This window comes from Heliconius melpomene, chromosome 11, assembly GCF_056956725.1.
Source record: "Heliconius melpomene rosina isolate 202511_hmr_F chromosome 11, ASM5695672v1, whole genome shotgun sequence".
In the NCBI taxonomy this organism is placed as follows: Eukaryota; Metazoa; Arthropoda; class Insecta; order Lepidoptera; family Nymphalidae; genus Heliconius; species Heliconius melpomene.
The window spans coordinates 3146514-3161734 of record NC_140399.1 but is presented as its reverse complement, the minus strand read 5'-3'; the positions used below and the strand labels follow the sequence as shown (position 1 = coordinate 3161734).

The 15221-nt window shown below is 35.6% G+C and overlaps 1 protein-coding gene across 3 annotated transcripts in view; it reads left to right on the top strand.

Annotated features, from left to right (window-relative positions):
* Positions 1-15221, top strand: part of pum (pumilio) — a 65230-nt gene that overhangs the window by 41939 nt on the left and 8070 nt on the right. For all 3 annotated transcript variants that reach the window (XM_085192397.1, XM_085192398.1, XM_085192399.1), the window contains one exon: positions 13885-14401. In XM_085192397.1, coding sequence (XP_085048523.1) covers positions 13885-14401 — 517 coding nt within the window. The remainder of the gene's footprint in view (positions 1-13884; positions 14402-15221) is intronic.

Here is a 15221-nt window from a genome sequence, read left to right as displayed (position 1 = left end):
AAACTTTCATGAAATTTGTGGTTGAACGTATGTACATTGATACAGTTTAAGTAAAAGTATGTGTAAAGTAAGTTTTTTTTTTAAATTATACTATTACTATTAGCTATTTAACTATAAATATTAAGAAGTAACATAAAATTTAATTTTATGGTCTATCGTAGCACAGGAATAGGAGGTTCGATTCCCACTCGAGCTAATGAAATAGTTAATATTTTCAATTCGTCGCTATGGTAACGAGGTATTGAGCTACGCCACTGAACATAAAATGCCTACGGAATATGGAAGGTGCCCTGTGCCTTCCCACTATTCCCCTATGTGTAGGATACAGCGTGTACATAAAATATATAAAATTTACACTAAACACTTTTCTATATGTTATTAAAAAAGCCAGAAAACACAGCACAATTTCCACTTATTGCTCATTCAAGAGACTTTTCGTATTGAATGGGTATGCTTCGCCATTTTTTATCCAGTTTTGATGAAAAATAAAATAATGATAAAGACAAATTTACAGATTTTATTCCTTTTCATTAAATATAGTTAAAATTGTTTGTATGCCATTTCGTCTGTATTTACTTTCTACTTACTTTTACACGCAATTAAGATATGAAGAACTAATTGTAAATTGTACAAATCCTGATGTTCTGTGCGCTTTATGTGTCTTATAAGTACCGGTATCCTGGTCGGATACAAGTAAGGTAGTACCATGAAAGGAGCAGATTCGTCGGAAGCTCGGGTTTATTGAGGTCGTGTGATTGAAGCAACGTACGAGACGCGTCACTTGATTTAATTAAGAGCCGCTTTTCCACCTATTTCGTAGACCTTACGCCACCGGGGTAATTTCCAGGCAAGTCATTCCATGAGAGATTTATTTCAATATTGTGAAACCGTCTCGTAGTAACCCCTTTCTTAGCTTACCTTGCCTGCCCGCCTTGCCATTTACATGTACTTTCGCTATTAAGAAAATTACTTCGTTATGTTATGATTGACATCATCCAACGAGTGTATTAATAAAGTATAAAACGTTTAAACATTTTTCATATATTGTAAATAATTGTCGTTTTTTAGAAAATGTTTTAAACTGATAATTGCTGTCATATATGTAAAATGGAAACATTAAAATAACGTAATACATTTATTGTTATATTTACTTATAGCAATTTACTTATTAATTTATGTCAGTGTTTAAGCAATGCAATATTTTTTTTGCATGAAATCCTAAAAACCTAACTATGACAAAGTATAATGAATTAAACTAACAATTTTTATGCAAGAAGAAAGGTAGAGTAACGGATAAGGTAAATCTTATAAATCTTTCCCTGATTGCATCGTTTACCAGAAGTAGTCATCATATTTCATGGCCGTTTTCTAACTTAACATTTTAAAAACAAACATCTTTTGTCTTTATAAATATTTTATTTTTTTATTGTTTTGTTTATGTTTATGTAAATATATTTCAAATATCATACTATTAATTATTTTATTCCAAGTATTTAATGTATTTTGATTAATTCGTACAAAAAATTACAATCTCTCTAAAGTTTAAAAGTAATAAGTTGGGGTATATTTCTATTTTTGAATAAAAATTACCGAGAAAAAGTATCTGACGGTAATTAGGGGAGATTTTGGTGAATTTCCGTTGGCGTCTAATGCGCTACTCTTGTTGGCCGTCATCACGCGTCGCGGGAGAAGTTCGTTATTAATTCATCGCTTCTCAACTTGGCTGCTTTTACTTGCATTACCTTTTCTCTTCGTGAACAAACGACCGTTATATACGATAGGCTTTATGCAATAGATTGCCATTTCTGCGGGACTATGCTAACATACTAATTTTAGTTTGATTCCTTTTATTTCACATTCTACATGATAAGTATTATGGTTTATGTCTGTGACTACTAAATTATTAATAATGGGTGTTGAAAGAATTAGAAATCGCGGAGTTAAATAAATCTTAGTTACATTTGTGGTGAACCACAATCGGCAATCACATAAAGGCCAAAAAGCGTCCACGCGACGTTGATTGTGACATTGTCTGATACGGGTGGAAGCCGCAGCGGCCGCGCGCGCGGGCGTAGGGCGCCGGGGCGCATCGCGGCCGCCACCCGTATTTGTGATGCAAATTGTCGCGCCCGCCGCGCTTCACGCCTTACCTGCCCTGCTGCTGCATCCAGAGCAATTATTATGAAAAATATTCATTTGTCCGCTTTAAACCCTCATTACCATGGAACAGCTCTGTCTACGATATAGTATTACGACGAAATCGTACTTGAATTTAGATATGCGCGAATAAGTTTTACTTCACTTTGCTTTATTTTTTGTTGTCAAGTAAAACGATAGCGATTCTCATCTTGGAACAATAATAAGGGGAATTCAATAGGCAACTCCACTATCTGCAAAAAGTCCGTGTGAAGTTTCGTGAGAACCTAGAGTCTCGATAACTCGCTTGAACGGTATCAGATTTCAAACGATTTCGCAAAACGGATAAATAAGAACGGAGGCAAGAAGCGTGCGGTGAAACCGAGTCAAAGTGTAGATAGTAGATATTAGAAACGCTCCGATTACTGCGTTATACAGCAACTTGCTGACGTACCTGCTAATCACCGTCGTACAAATTCAATATAATTTGGCTGCTTCATTGAAGGTTTTAATCTTTTAACCCAGGCTCTTATTATTTTTTAGAGTTCTGTACCTTAAAAGGTAAAATCACAACATATTATTGTGAAAGACCATTTTTCTCGAAATAGAATGGAGGTTTATGATCCCTTAAAGTTCTGAAAAACCGATCTTCTAAGTCAACGCAATTAAAAAATACGAACATTTGTTTTTCATTTTGCTGCATTTTGTATAAAATTTGATGCATAACCAAAACCTATAGGGTATTTCCCGTGGACCTACAGTTAGTTACAAATTTGGTAAGAAGTGGGAATTACAACACAAAGAAAAAAATCGAAGTGGAAATTTATAGGTATTTTATTAAAAAAAAAACATATATTACAAACTTATATTTATAGTTAATTTCAGTTTGTAGAATGAACTTCCCGTCGACGTACAATCTTGAAATTGCTACGGAAACCTCGGTAAGCGCACTCGCCGCATCTTAAAGATTTTTCTTTTAATTTAACTATTGATTTTATTCAAGTGGCCATATATAAGGGTTTTAAATTAAAACACGATTAAGTGTTGATGTTGCAGAGTTGCTTGCAGACACGAACACCGGTACCGCTGCCGGCCTGACCGCGTTCCACTAACGGTATCCACTCCGAAGTATTTCTCCGGCGTGTGGCACACTTAGCGCGTACATTCACCTCTACCATCTTACTGTCTCCGTTCTGCAAAACCTCATATCCTAACATCGCAGTCGCAAGAGATGGTTGAAATATTTATTTAATAACTTACGATAATTCGTAACGCATATCTCTATATGTTTATTTTGAAATTCTCTCTCAAGAACAATAACTAAACTTAAATAGAAATACCGTTAGGGGTCATCGTACTAAAATCTAGAGACAGTTACTTAATGTGAGAATAGTATGACTACTGTTAAATATATAGATACAGGTTTTATTTTTATAGAAAAAGATTGGAATCCATTTAGTATTGAATATAGCATTGCTTTACCATTATATAAGTGCTTAGTGTTATTATAAATAAATCATGATAAATATTTTCGAAGAATTCTTAAAACAATTAATAGTAAGATGTTTTTATACTTTAGTTATGCCGGATACCACTTGCCATCAATAAACACATAAAAAATAGCACCTATACTTAAACGATTATTAATGGATATAAAGAATTCATAATATATATGTAATTTCTTTTGCGTGAAATTTATTGTTCTAAAAATGAGCCTAAATGAAAGTCCATGTGGGTGAATTATAGGTTTTACAAATATCCGTACAGTGCTATTCGTACGGCGCAGTAACGTTTTCTTGCGTGCGTGTGATTACTTTGCTCGTATTGCTGTGTAATATATTCATATTTTCACCACCTTTGCATCCTTAATATTTCGTTTGCTCCTTTTCCTCCTGTTACTGGACGGGTGGCTATTACTAAATTTAAATAACCTACTACTGTAACACAATATAAATGTATACAAATGATGAAATATTATGTAGTGACGATATGTTTTCTAGCTGAAATCCCACAAATAGCCGGGTAGGTAGGAGGAAATCTTGTAATCTAGTAGTGTTAAGACACTCCGTTCCCATTAAGACACTTTTATTCCCCACTCCGAATCCATTCCGATACAGATATTTTATTTCCTCGAGTAGAAATCGAACTGAACGTTGTGCCCCTACGCCAGGACAGGACTGGCCTCTATATTATTTTTTTCCTCGAAAAATTTCCTAGCTCCTCATAGATAAGGAGGAGTACGTTTCCTTTCTCTACCGTCGAACACATCTCCACAGCCTACAAATATTTTCACAAATCGACATTGGCAAGCAAATACTAGAGCACACATGTAAGATATCGATTTCATTTGCTTTTTGTATAAGCTCGGTTGCATTCGTGCCTGCCACATTTAATCAAGCAAATGGATACATTTTACAGACAAAATTTGTATCCTTAAAGTTTCTAAGGTAGAAAACGAATATTTTGGACACTGAAGTGTAATTATTAATATACGTTAGACATACATTTAGATCTAAAAACGTGTATTTTTAAGTATATGAAATGATATGCCATTGTTTTATATTTGAAATAAAATCAAATAACACATCTTTAGTAGCTATATATTATTTTTACTTTTAATTAAGTTGTAACTGATCGGTGTCTTTACATGAAATATATATAAGAAAAATTGTTTTTCGGGGCATTTAACAATGTAAAAGTTTATTTTTTGTCAATTTGTCTAAGCGTTTGTGTATGCTAATTTCAGAAACGGCTTAACTGTTTTGAAAGAAGCTTTCACAACAATATTTTGTCAAACTTCCCTTAGCATGAAGTTTTATTATTATTTCAATCTGTAAAAAAGTTATATCAATACAAATTGTCGTGTTAAACTATTATTACTGACTAGAGTTATATTGAATTAACTTCTTTATAGCTATGTGGACTGATTGAAATAAAACAGTCACTCGATGTTAGTGGAAATTTACTAAAATACAATAGTGAAAACTGCATTTTAATTGATTAATCCGTTTCTGAGATTGTCATGATTAGCATGTATAAAGACACAGATAAATCCTACAAATATAAAAAAAAATCGTTTTTTTTGTCTTCCATTTACAGATATCGATTAGTAAAATTTTTGTGTGTTGGTGATGTCTTGATTAGGTAACAAAAGAGACACTAGTTATTATTATTTATAATGGCAGTCAAAGTCAAATAATTTTAATCGAAATAAGAAGTTACATGCTAAATTTTTTGAGCGTCAAATAATTTACCAGCAGTTCACTAAAGTTAATAGCCTCAGACTTGAGAAGAACCGGTGTAAGAACCTTAGCGGGACTTTTTTTTTAAAAATCAGTTACTTACAAATTTACATTTAATTATTTGTGATAATGATACCTTTGAAACTGACTGGCGTGTATATAACATAAAATAAAAGCGATAGACAGAGGGAGTAACTAGTGTTTAGGCGGTGCATTTCTTGGCCAATTTTTGGTGTTAAGTGGCGGTACTCAACGCCGTGTGAGTAATTACAATTACTGTTTTTTTATTTTCTTATTTGTATTTATAAATCACTACATTTGAGAGACGTATCAATTTATATTGGACAAATTTGTGTTTGAAAGTCGAACTCAATTGAAGCTTCAAGTTCTACTCCGCAAATAGCAGGACAGGCAGAGGAAACCTGAGACCGAGGAAAAAATTCCGTTCTCACTTTCCGCCATTCCCGAAGTATTCGGAGAGTTGCAAAACTCAACGCTGCGCGTCGTTACCAGGGTGAATTAAATATTTAATTCCCCCGATTGGGAAACTGCAACCGTAACTGTAATGTTTACAGTCGTACACTCGTGCCCCAGACGACGGCCTCTCGAAAGATATTGAACTCAACTGGAAAGTCAAAACTTATTGAACAATAAACAAATATACTACACACACGCATACAGATGTCGATTTTATCAACAAGCAGAGTGTAAGCAACCTTACCTCGGCCCATTGACCAACTTATTGTGTCACAAACGCTACGATCGTCTATTAAAGACCGTTTACATTCCAATCATCCTCAAATGAAATTAGAACTAAAATACATACTTGCAACAGCTTTTCTTTGTTATGTACGTATAGGTATATTTTAGATGGTATCCTTATATGTTTTAAGAAATATTCTTTGTTTATATATATATATATGTAACAGTAATAAGACATGATCTCATAAATCCAACACTCCTCAAAATGTTGCCTTTTTACTATATTCCACTTCGTCGGTTCCGCCAGAGCCGCTAAATCTCTACCGACCGTGTTTATCCCTATGATAGCCATTTAGGACTTAAAGTGGGTGAAAAATATTGTCGGACGTGTTCTGGTTGCTTTGTTATTATTCCTGATGCCAATTTGTTTGTACGTGCGATTTTTCGTAGCAATGTCTCTCGTAGCAAATTTTATCATTTTTCTATCAGCTACACGCTGTATCCCGCAGTGTAGGCAATGGGAACCTAGTATTAAACTACTCCGTTGCCCACTTTCCGCCGAATTCTGGAGGGATTGTGGGTTGAGTGGGGGAACTCAACCCTTTGCCTCGACACCAGAGCGAAGAAATGGAAATATAAATGGGGGGATCGAACCCACAACCAGTCGGTTTACAGTCTCACTTTGTGCCCCTGCGTCACGACTGGCATCAAAGTATGTTATTTCCACTTTGAGGGGCAAAGGGTGAGTTACGAGGGTGCGACAGCTAGGTGCGGCTCTCAAGTCGTCGATGCGACGATGACGGTGGTGTTTTATGAGCGGGGTGCGGCCGCAGCGCGGGTGCGCCTGCTAATTTTGATAAAAGCACCGTCCGGCCGCACCTAGACACCAACCACCATCCACCCGATTGTAATCATCACCTACAAATGACAACTTTTAAATTATAAACTATAGTAGTATTATTTTCATAGATTTAACTGAAAATAGTAGAATAAAAAAAATAGTAATATGTAATATAACAATATAACTGTGCAATCATATTGCTGTATTTGCTATATTCAGAACTAATCATAGAATTAGAAGAAGTAAGAGTAGGTAACTCCTATTTTTTTTGTTACTGCAATGTATCTTATTAAAGAGTGAAATAAGTCCTTTAATTTATTAAACGACACGATTTAAATGATTATTGACCTTGTCTCAAGTTGTTAATATTACTCTTGTCTTGTCTTTGTAAGTCTTGAAAAAACTATTCGAAAATTTACACACCTAAGAGAAACATTTGATGACAATGATGACAACAATGACCACAAATAATTACAGATATATAGTTATTTTATATCAAATTGCTTTTTTAACTTAAAATTCTAAATATACGTAAAAACAAAGTATAAATTAATAGTTGTATTTTAATTTTACATTCTTGTGGGGGGACAAATTATATATCTGCAAGTCTATCTTTATTTCACAGCCACTTTCGATCCATATAATATACACGATTCCAAATTTTAAATATACTTGTGTTTTCTGAACGCAACATTTTTTATACAATACAAAGTTGGGGCCATATACCTAGTGTACTGAAACTATTTTTATTTTCATCAAACTTGTACCTATTATAAATTGCCCTTCCTAAAATATTTAAATCAATCAGTCAAATATTTTAACTTTTACAATTACAAAGTGAGATATCTTTATAAAATATATTGATCTTTATGAACGCATTCAACGAAAATTAAATACGATATCGTATACCAAATCAGCATTTTTTTTTAAATAAGACACGTTGTCATAAAAGCCAAAAATATAAATTTGTTTTAACGAATATTATATTTTCAAAGTCGAAAAAGAAAATTAATTAGAACTAAACCTTTTGTTCAGTCTTAGAAAATGATGTACTTATTTGTTAATAGCTATTAAATAACTAATTGTTAATAAGTCTTGTTGCCATATAAAAACAGAAATCAGGCACATGTGTAATTCGTTATATTCAACAAATCCTTTAGTGCATTGAGTTAATACTGGAGTAGATAGCTAGTATAATATATTCTATGATTATAATGATACTAGTGGACCCGGACGCGGCTACGCCTGCTTAAACTATAACAATATTTATTAAATATATTATTTTCAGTTTTCAATAGAATTAGTAAGAAAATATAAGCTTAAATAATCAAAAAGAATAATAAGTAGAGACATATTATTAGAAAAAATATCTGAGAAATTGAAATGAACCAACATAAGAAGTAAAAGTAACTAAAGGATATTCTTAATATTATAAAAAGTACCTAAAAACTACTTAATAATATATAATATTTTAATTTTTGATAATTTTTGCCAACAATATCAAATAAAGTAAGAAGAGAACCATAGTGTATTTTAAGTTAATTATAAACAGCAAATAAAGTTCGAAAATTTACAAAACCGTCAACGTCATCTGCCCGTTCGCGTCGGTCATACTCATAATATGCCGCCCGTAGGCTAGGTCAGTCCGAATCAGTGACATCTCCTTAATTATTTATTAGTATGTTATACAGTAAACTATAATTTCAATCTAGATACAATGCTAAAAGTGACTATTATATTTATTTTCATAAGAATGAATGTCAAAATGTCGCGGTAACGGTTGCGTAGCGACGCGACGGTTGTTATTAACATGGCCGAATAAATTGCATGTCAAATTAGAAAGTATTTTAATATATTAGTTTATATGTGTAATGTAATGTTATATAGCCTATAGCACTCCTGAAGAATGTAGCTTTCATACAAAACAAAAACATAGTAAATCGGACCAGTAGATCCAGAGATCTTAGCGTTCAAACAAACAAACAAACAAACAAACAAACAAACAAACAAACAAACAAACAAACTCTTCCGCTTTATTATATTAGTATAGATTGTTATCGTGTTATATAAGTTCTCAATAAACATTTGCTTTGTCTGATGCGTTTGTGCATCTTACCTATTAGGGAATGCGCGCTAGTTTAATTTAACCATTTGTTAGAGCACATGTCACATGGCTTAAATCGTCGGATATAGATAAAATAAAATAAATCAGTTTCACGCTGTATCCCGCTCATAGCAGGTTAGGCAGAGGGAACCTAATGTTAAGACCCTCCGTTCCCCAGTTTCGTTTACTTTACTACAATTACTGCAACGAACTATTAATGCTACTAAACAGAGCTTTTAATACAATAAGTATCCAAAGCAAGTCTTCTTCTGTTTTCGATTTTAAGCTATTAACATTTTTGGCTCTGCTACAATAGAGTTTATGAGTACAATTATGTAAATTCTATATATAGTTAGATTCATTCGATATATCATCCTAGTATGTATGGCTTTCTTTTTTCCACTATACTTATATATATTTAAATACATTTTACTTCAAATCTAATGCAGGTATCTGTTATATAGTATCTAGGTACGACGACTACATTTATCCACACATTGCTTAAATATATAATATTATAATAGAAACAATATTCCGTGTACACTAAACCTTCATGATGTTATCGATGTTTATTAAGTGGATTTTACAATAACAAGATTAATTTAAAATTCCATTAAATAGTTTTGTAACAAGTATTAAATGCACATTCTGTATTCTATGATATCTACAATGCGCAAAACTACGTTAAGTATATTAAGTTATTTATATTATAATGATATACATAACTACATAATATGTAGATGGCGTATAAGTTTATATTTGAAAGGCCGAACCGTCAACTATATACTACTGACGGAATTTTGGAACATACAGAATGGTAGAATGAACTCCTAGTTCATTGGGCAAGTGACAAAATTTTTTTTTTTTTTTTTGTAAATAATAAAGTTTTTAATGTTGTTGTAATGGTCTTCTAAGAAATATTTTTTAATCTACTTATTTTTAAAGATATTTCTTAGTTTCTAATTTAATATAAGAACATATATCGTTAAATAATAAATAGATAAGTACTGTCTCATAACATTGCAAAGTATTCGTCAATACAAATATTAAGTTGTAATTCTGTCAGGGCGTGGGCGATGTAGGCGTGGCTAAGCTCCGCCCAACTTAAACCCGCCCTCGCCCTTTGCCACCTTTTCATGAAAATCTACAGGCGCTCTTTCGCGAAAGCGGTAATAGGTATCCAATGAAATCTTGTAATTAAAATACGAACATTTACATTCCACTTCGATAAACATAAACTGTCCCTAACTGATATATGATCAAATAAATTATTATGAAAACTATACATATTGACTTGTTAGTAAAGTTATTTTTTGTCAAAATATTAGATGTTTATTTTGGTATAATAAAACATGAAAGATAATATGAAATTGATTAAATTGAACCGTTTATAGCGTGGGAGATGAGCGTCGCCGAAGAAGCGGCAGCCCGCGGGGCAGATAAACTCGTTAGAGCAAGATACGTCAAGCACAGGCGAAGCCGCCTGAACGCGCCAACCTCGAGTACCTCCGTAATCTCGTTGGACTTCCGACCCCGTCGACGACGACTCGCCCTAAATTAGCTTTTGTATTCGATCAACAATCTAATTTTCCAACTCGCGAAACGTTTTTCACTAAAATGACAATTTACTTTTATTGTGAGTAAACAATTATGGCAGAAGTACCGTTAAATGCGAAGGTATCGGACTCTGGAGCGGCACGAGCGCGTCGACGCCGCCGCCGCCGCTAAAAGCTTCTTGTTGACGCAACGTTCGATTCAAGAGGCACTGCTAAGTTCTTGTCGTTGTAATTGATTGCTTTGTCGCGTAATTTGTTTGCCGACGCCTAGAGCGGGCGATCCTCGCGGGAGCACAGCCACGTTCTCGTCATCGTCCGCGTAAATAATAAATGCCACCGAACGCCATTTTCTGCAGTAGGTAGGTACGTACCTACCCACCTGGACGCGACACACTAATTTCGTGACTCAGCATTCGTTTCTATACTTATATGTCTTGGTATAAATATATAGCTTTTCTTATGTAACGTCTATCATTTAATATGTTGTGTATTTTATATAAAATAGGGATATTAGAGACGTAAAAAAGGTGATAGATATATTGAAACTTTAATAAACGTAATACTTACAGTAGCTCTACTTTATTCAATATTTTTTGGCATATAAAATGCGCATTGTTCATCAGTTGGGCATTTGAAATAATTACAAATTACCACATTTTTGTTAATAAATTATAGAAGATAAAATAAATTTACTTGTACTTTGTAGGTACAAAGTATTTTGCATAATTTATGTACACATTACAGAATGTAATAACCATCAGGTATTATCATCATATTCTTTTTTTAGCTTTCCGCTTTATCCCGGCACATAGCAAGAGGCGGGGTGGGCAGAGGGAACCTGGAACCTAATGTTAAGCCACTCCATTTTCCATTAAAACATTGTAGTTATCCACTTTCCGGCGAATTCTTGAGGCATTGCATATTGCAGTATTGAACGCTGCGTTGTGTCCCGTTACCAGAGCAAAGAAATAAACTTATTTAGCTTCACGCTTTATCCCTAGCGGGGTCCCTAGGGGTCAGAGAGAACGAAGCGCCAAACGCTACGGTCTCTACATACCTCTTTCGTCTGCGTCCACTATCATCAACCTCTTCATACAAGCCCTCCAGGGGGTCTTCTTGCTCTTTACGTGACTTTCCTCCAGTATCTTCGATACTGTACTGTACTGTACGGTTTTAGAAAATTCTTTAATCATTTATTCGTTCGACGTGCCCAAACCAGCTGAGCACGTTCTTCTTTATTGTCACCATGATATCCTCGCTAGTACCTGCCATTCTGTGTATCTCTTCATTGTGGATTCGGTCAGCTTAGCTGATTCCGCTTTTCCTATGAAAAGATCGCATCTGCACGGCATTCATCTTTCTTTCATTCTTCTTCTGTAATACCCACGTTTCGCTGCCGTATAACGGCGTCGGTATATTGTATACGGCCAAGTGTGTAGCTTTGCTGACTTTTCGCCTTCTTTTCGCTGTCTCATCAATGCAGGTAAAGCTCCGTTAACTCCGTATTCGCCTTTCCACATCCATCTAGTATCTTGCATTTTTACTGGACATACTTCCCAAATTTTCGTTCCCCGAGTCGGACATGTTTTTTTTATACGAAAAAAAAAGAATATATGTGTACTCAAACTACCTATTATACTCTTACAAATAAGGATTTTTTATTAAAAATTACAAATTTTATGTTAGTGTAGAACTTAAAGTATAAAGGGGATTTCGTAGTAGCAGCAAAGGTAAAGCGCACAAAGCATCAGATGAGCAGACGTGCACGAGCGTGCCGTCACTAATAACCCTGTAATTGGTATCGAAGCTCGCCGCAGCCGGATTACTGAACGTCTAATTGAATGCGAGACGGCGCCTCGCCCTGCCTGCTGCCACCTTCCTGCGGCCGACTAGGCGACACGCCGGTCAAGTTGCCCAGCTCTGCGCACGTGCACAGATTACACCGGCACCCACCTGCCTTGATGAATTAAATTGTTGTGCGAGAAGCAAAAGTCCTGCTGCGAGATCAAACGACAGTCCCCCTCGGGCCCCCTACTTCCCTCTCCTGTGAAGTTACGACTTCAGATTATCATTGGGTGTCAATTAGCTAATGAAAAATAAAATAGGCGTCGCGGTGGTAATAGGAGCGCGGTAATTAAAATTAGTATGATAGCCGGCATCTGTTTCAAAATTTGCGTATTGCGTATACCTCTACCCCAAATTGTATACGTGAGTGGGGGAGTTTGTTGGAGTATACCTGTATATTATATTATATTATATGTAAATAGTAGGTAGTTAAAATGTAAAGAAATAAAAGTAAGAAGAATTCGCTTATAAATATCTGACTGTTCCATTTGTTAAATGAGTCTGGTAAATAAGTTGATGGTATTTCGGATAAACACAACTTCCCAGGTGTCTATAAAAACTTCTCAACAACGAGGAATTTATAAGATTTGTCTAAACATATAGTGGCAAGGTTACTAGTTGATTTGTTAAGGAGACTGGGCAGGTGGCGCAGAGAGTTGTGCGCGATGTATCACTGTGTTTACAGTGGTGGCGTGCGCGCCCGCCCTGGAGCCCCGCCAACTAATCTCCTCTCAACAGGTAAATGGAGCCCGCCCGTGCGCGATGACATCACATTCGGATTACGCTCTCGTCGCTGTGAATCACCTCATTCTAAATATCTAAATGCCATTCAACTATATCTGTATACTATTGATATTACGACAAGACGTGGACTTTAATGTTCTACAAAACTTATATAAAACAAAGAAATACTTTATTTAATGTTAGTTTTTTTTTTTGTTAAGAATAATTTAAACTATTTAATATCTAAACGGAATTGCGGATAATTCCTATAAGCGAGCTAAAAAAATAATAGCAGTAACCAGCAGCGGCATATGCGTCAGACAGGGTTGTGGCTTGTTATTAAGTTTTTAAGCGATTGTGTTAATTAGCGCGCTTCACGGCGAGTAGCCCTCGAGCGCTGCAACCTCAGAGAAAAAAGTGTAAACGATACGATTCTCTATTAATTAAACATATAAAGAGTTACCATCTGGTTCGCGTAACAAGATGGCCCAAACAACTCTGTTATTATTGTTTTCTGTGTGAATTTTCAAAGTGTTTTAAGCAAACGTTGCTATTTAGCTACTATTTCGTTATCACTAACGAACGACCTAATCAATATTCGTTTCGTAAGATGTCATGTCGTAGAACGTCTTTATGAATAAACATCAATCTCTGTTGGATGTAATCCATTACCAATTAAAGTCAACATTTATTGTTTACGACGTGTATTGTATGTTTGTTTCTGTTTTGTTGTAGCAACTGTTCCGATCACAACAAGCGGCCGCAGCTGGCGGCCAGGCGGCGGCGGCACAGCTGCAGCTGCTCCAGCAGCAGCAGCAACAGCAGTTCCAACTGCAGCAACAGCTGGCCGCGCAGCAGGCCTTCACACAGGCTCCGTACGTGATCAACGCGGGGCAGGAGGGCGCGCCGTACGTGAGCGCTCTGATCACAGGCGTGCCGCCGTACTACGGCGTGGCGCCGTGGGGCGTGTACCCAGGGCTGGTGGCGCAGCCGGCACAACAGCAGGCGCAGCAGCCGCGGCGGCCGCTCACTCCGCAGCAGGGCGAGCAGCAGGTGAATGGGCAGGGCCAGTACGTGATCCCGTACTACGACCCCGGCTCACTGGTGATGGGCGCGCGCAACGGCACCCCCATGCGGCTAGTGTCGCCGGGCGGCGTGCTGGCGCCGCGCCAGTACCCGGCGCCCGCGCACCCTGCCGCCACGCCCGCACCGCCCGCCTCCGCGCAGCAGCAGCAGCAGCAGCCGCAGCCCGGTACGTTATTGCTTATTTCATATGTGTTTATTCGTTTTCTATTATGTTTGAATCTATTCGTGCTTAAAAATATTTATCCTCGCACAATATCCTATTATAGGATAACAAAAGCGGTAGGATTCATGAATTTAGATCAATATATATATAAGTAATAAAAAACTAGAAGTAACGACATAACTTAGTAATACTTTTACAATAGTGTAATTAAAGTGAAATAAACGCTTTATTCATTCGGTAGATTTAATAACTGGAACTAATTAAGTTATATTCTTAAAAGTAGGTACTCCAACATTTAGAAAGTTTACTTTCTACAAAAATATAGAACGAATGAAAAATATTTTTAATTTCAACAAAATGTCTAGTTTGCATGCAAGTATGTAGATAAACAATGACGCAAACATCGCGTAAACTTGGCAAAATGAAAAATTTGAGAGAATATTTCAGAAGTGAAATCGTATAAGTACCGAAGAAAAATTCGGCATAACTCATAACCGACCAATCAATTGAGTCTAGTCAATTTAATTCTTATTCACTAACGCCTTAATTGTATTCGAAACTGCAGTGTCGGGACCAGCGTATTGCAGATGATCAAATTACATAACCAAAATGTTGAAGTTGTTTCTACCGATATTTTTTTTACTATATTGAAAAAATATATATATTATTTGTGTTGTGTTAAACATTATGTCATAAAACTAAATTTATGATGAAAAAACTGGTTTTCAATTTAAAGTGAATTAAATATGCATACGCTGTTATAATTTTCATAATTTTATCTATTTTATATTTTCGTAATTGTATGTTTCTCTTGTGATTTTAA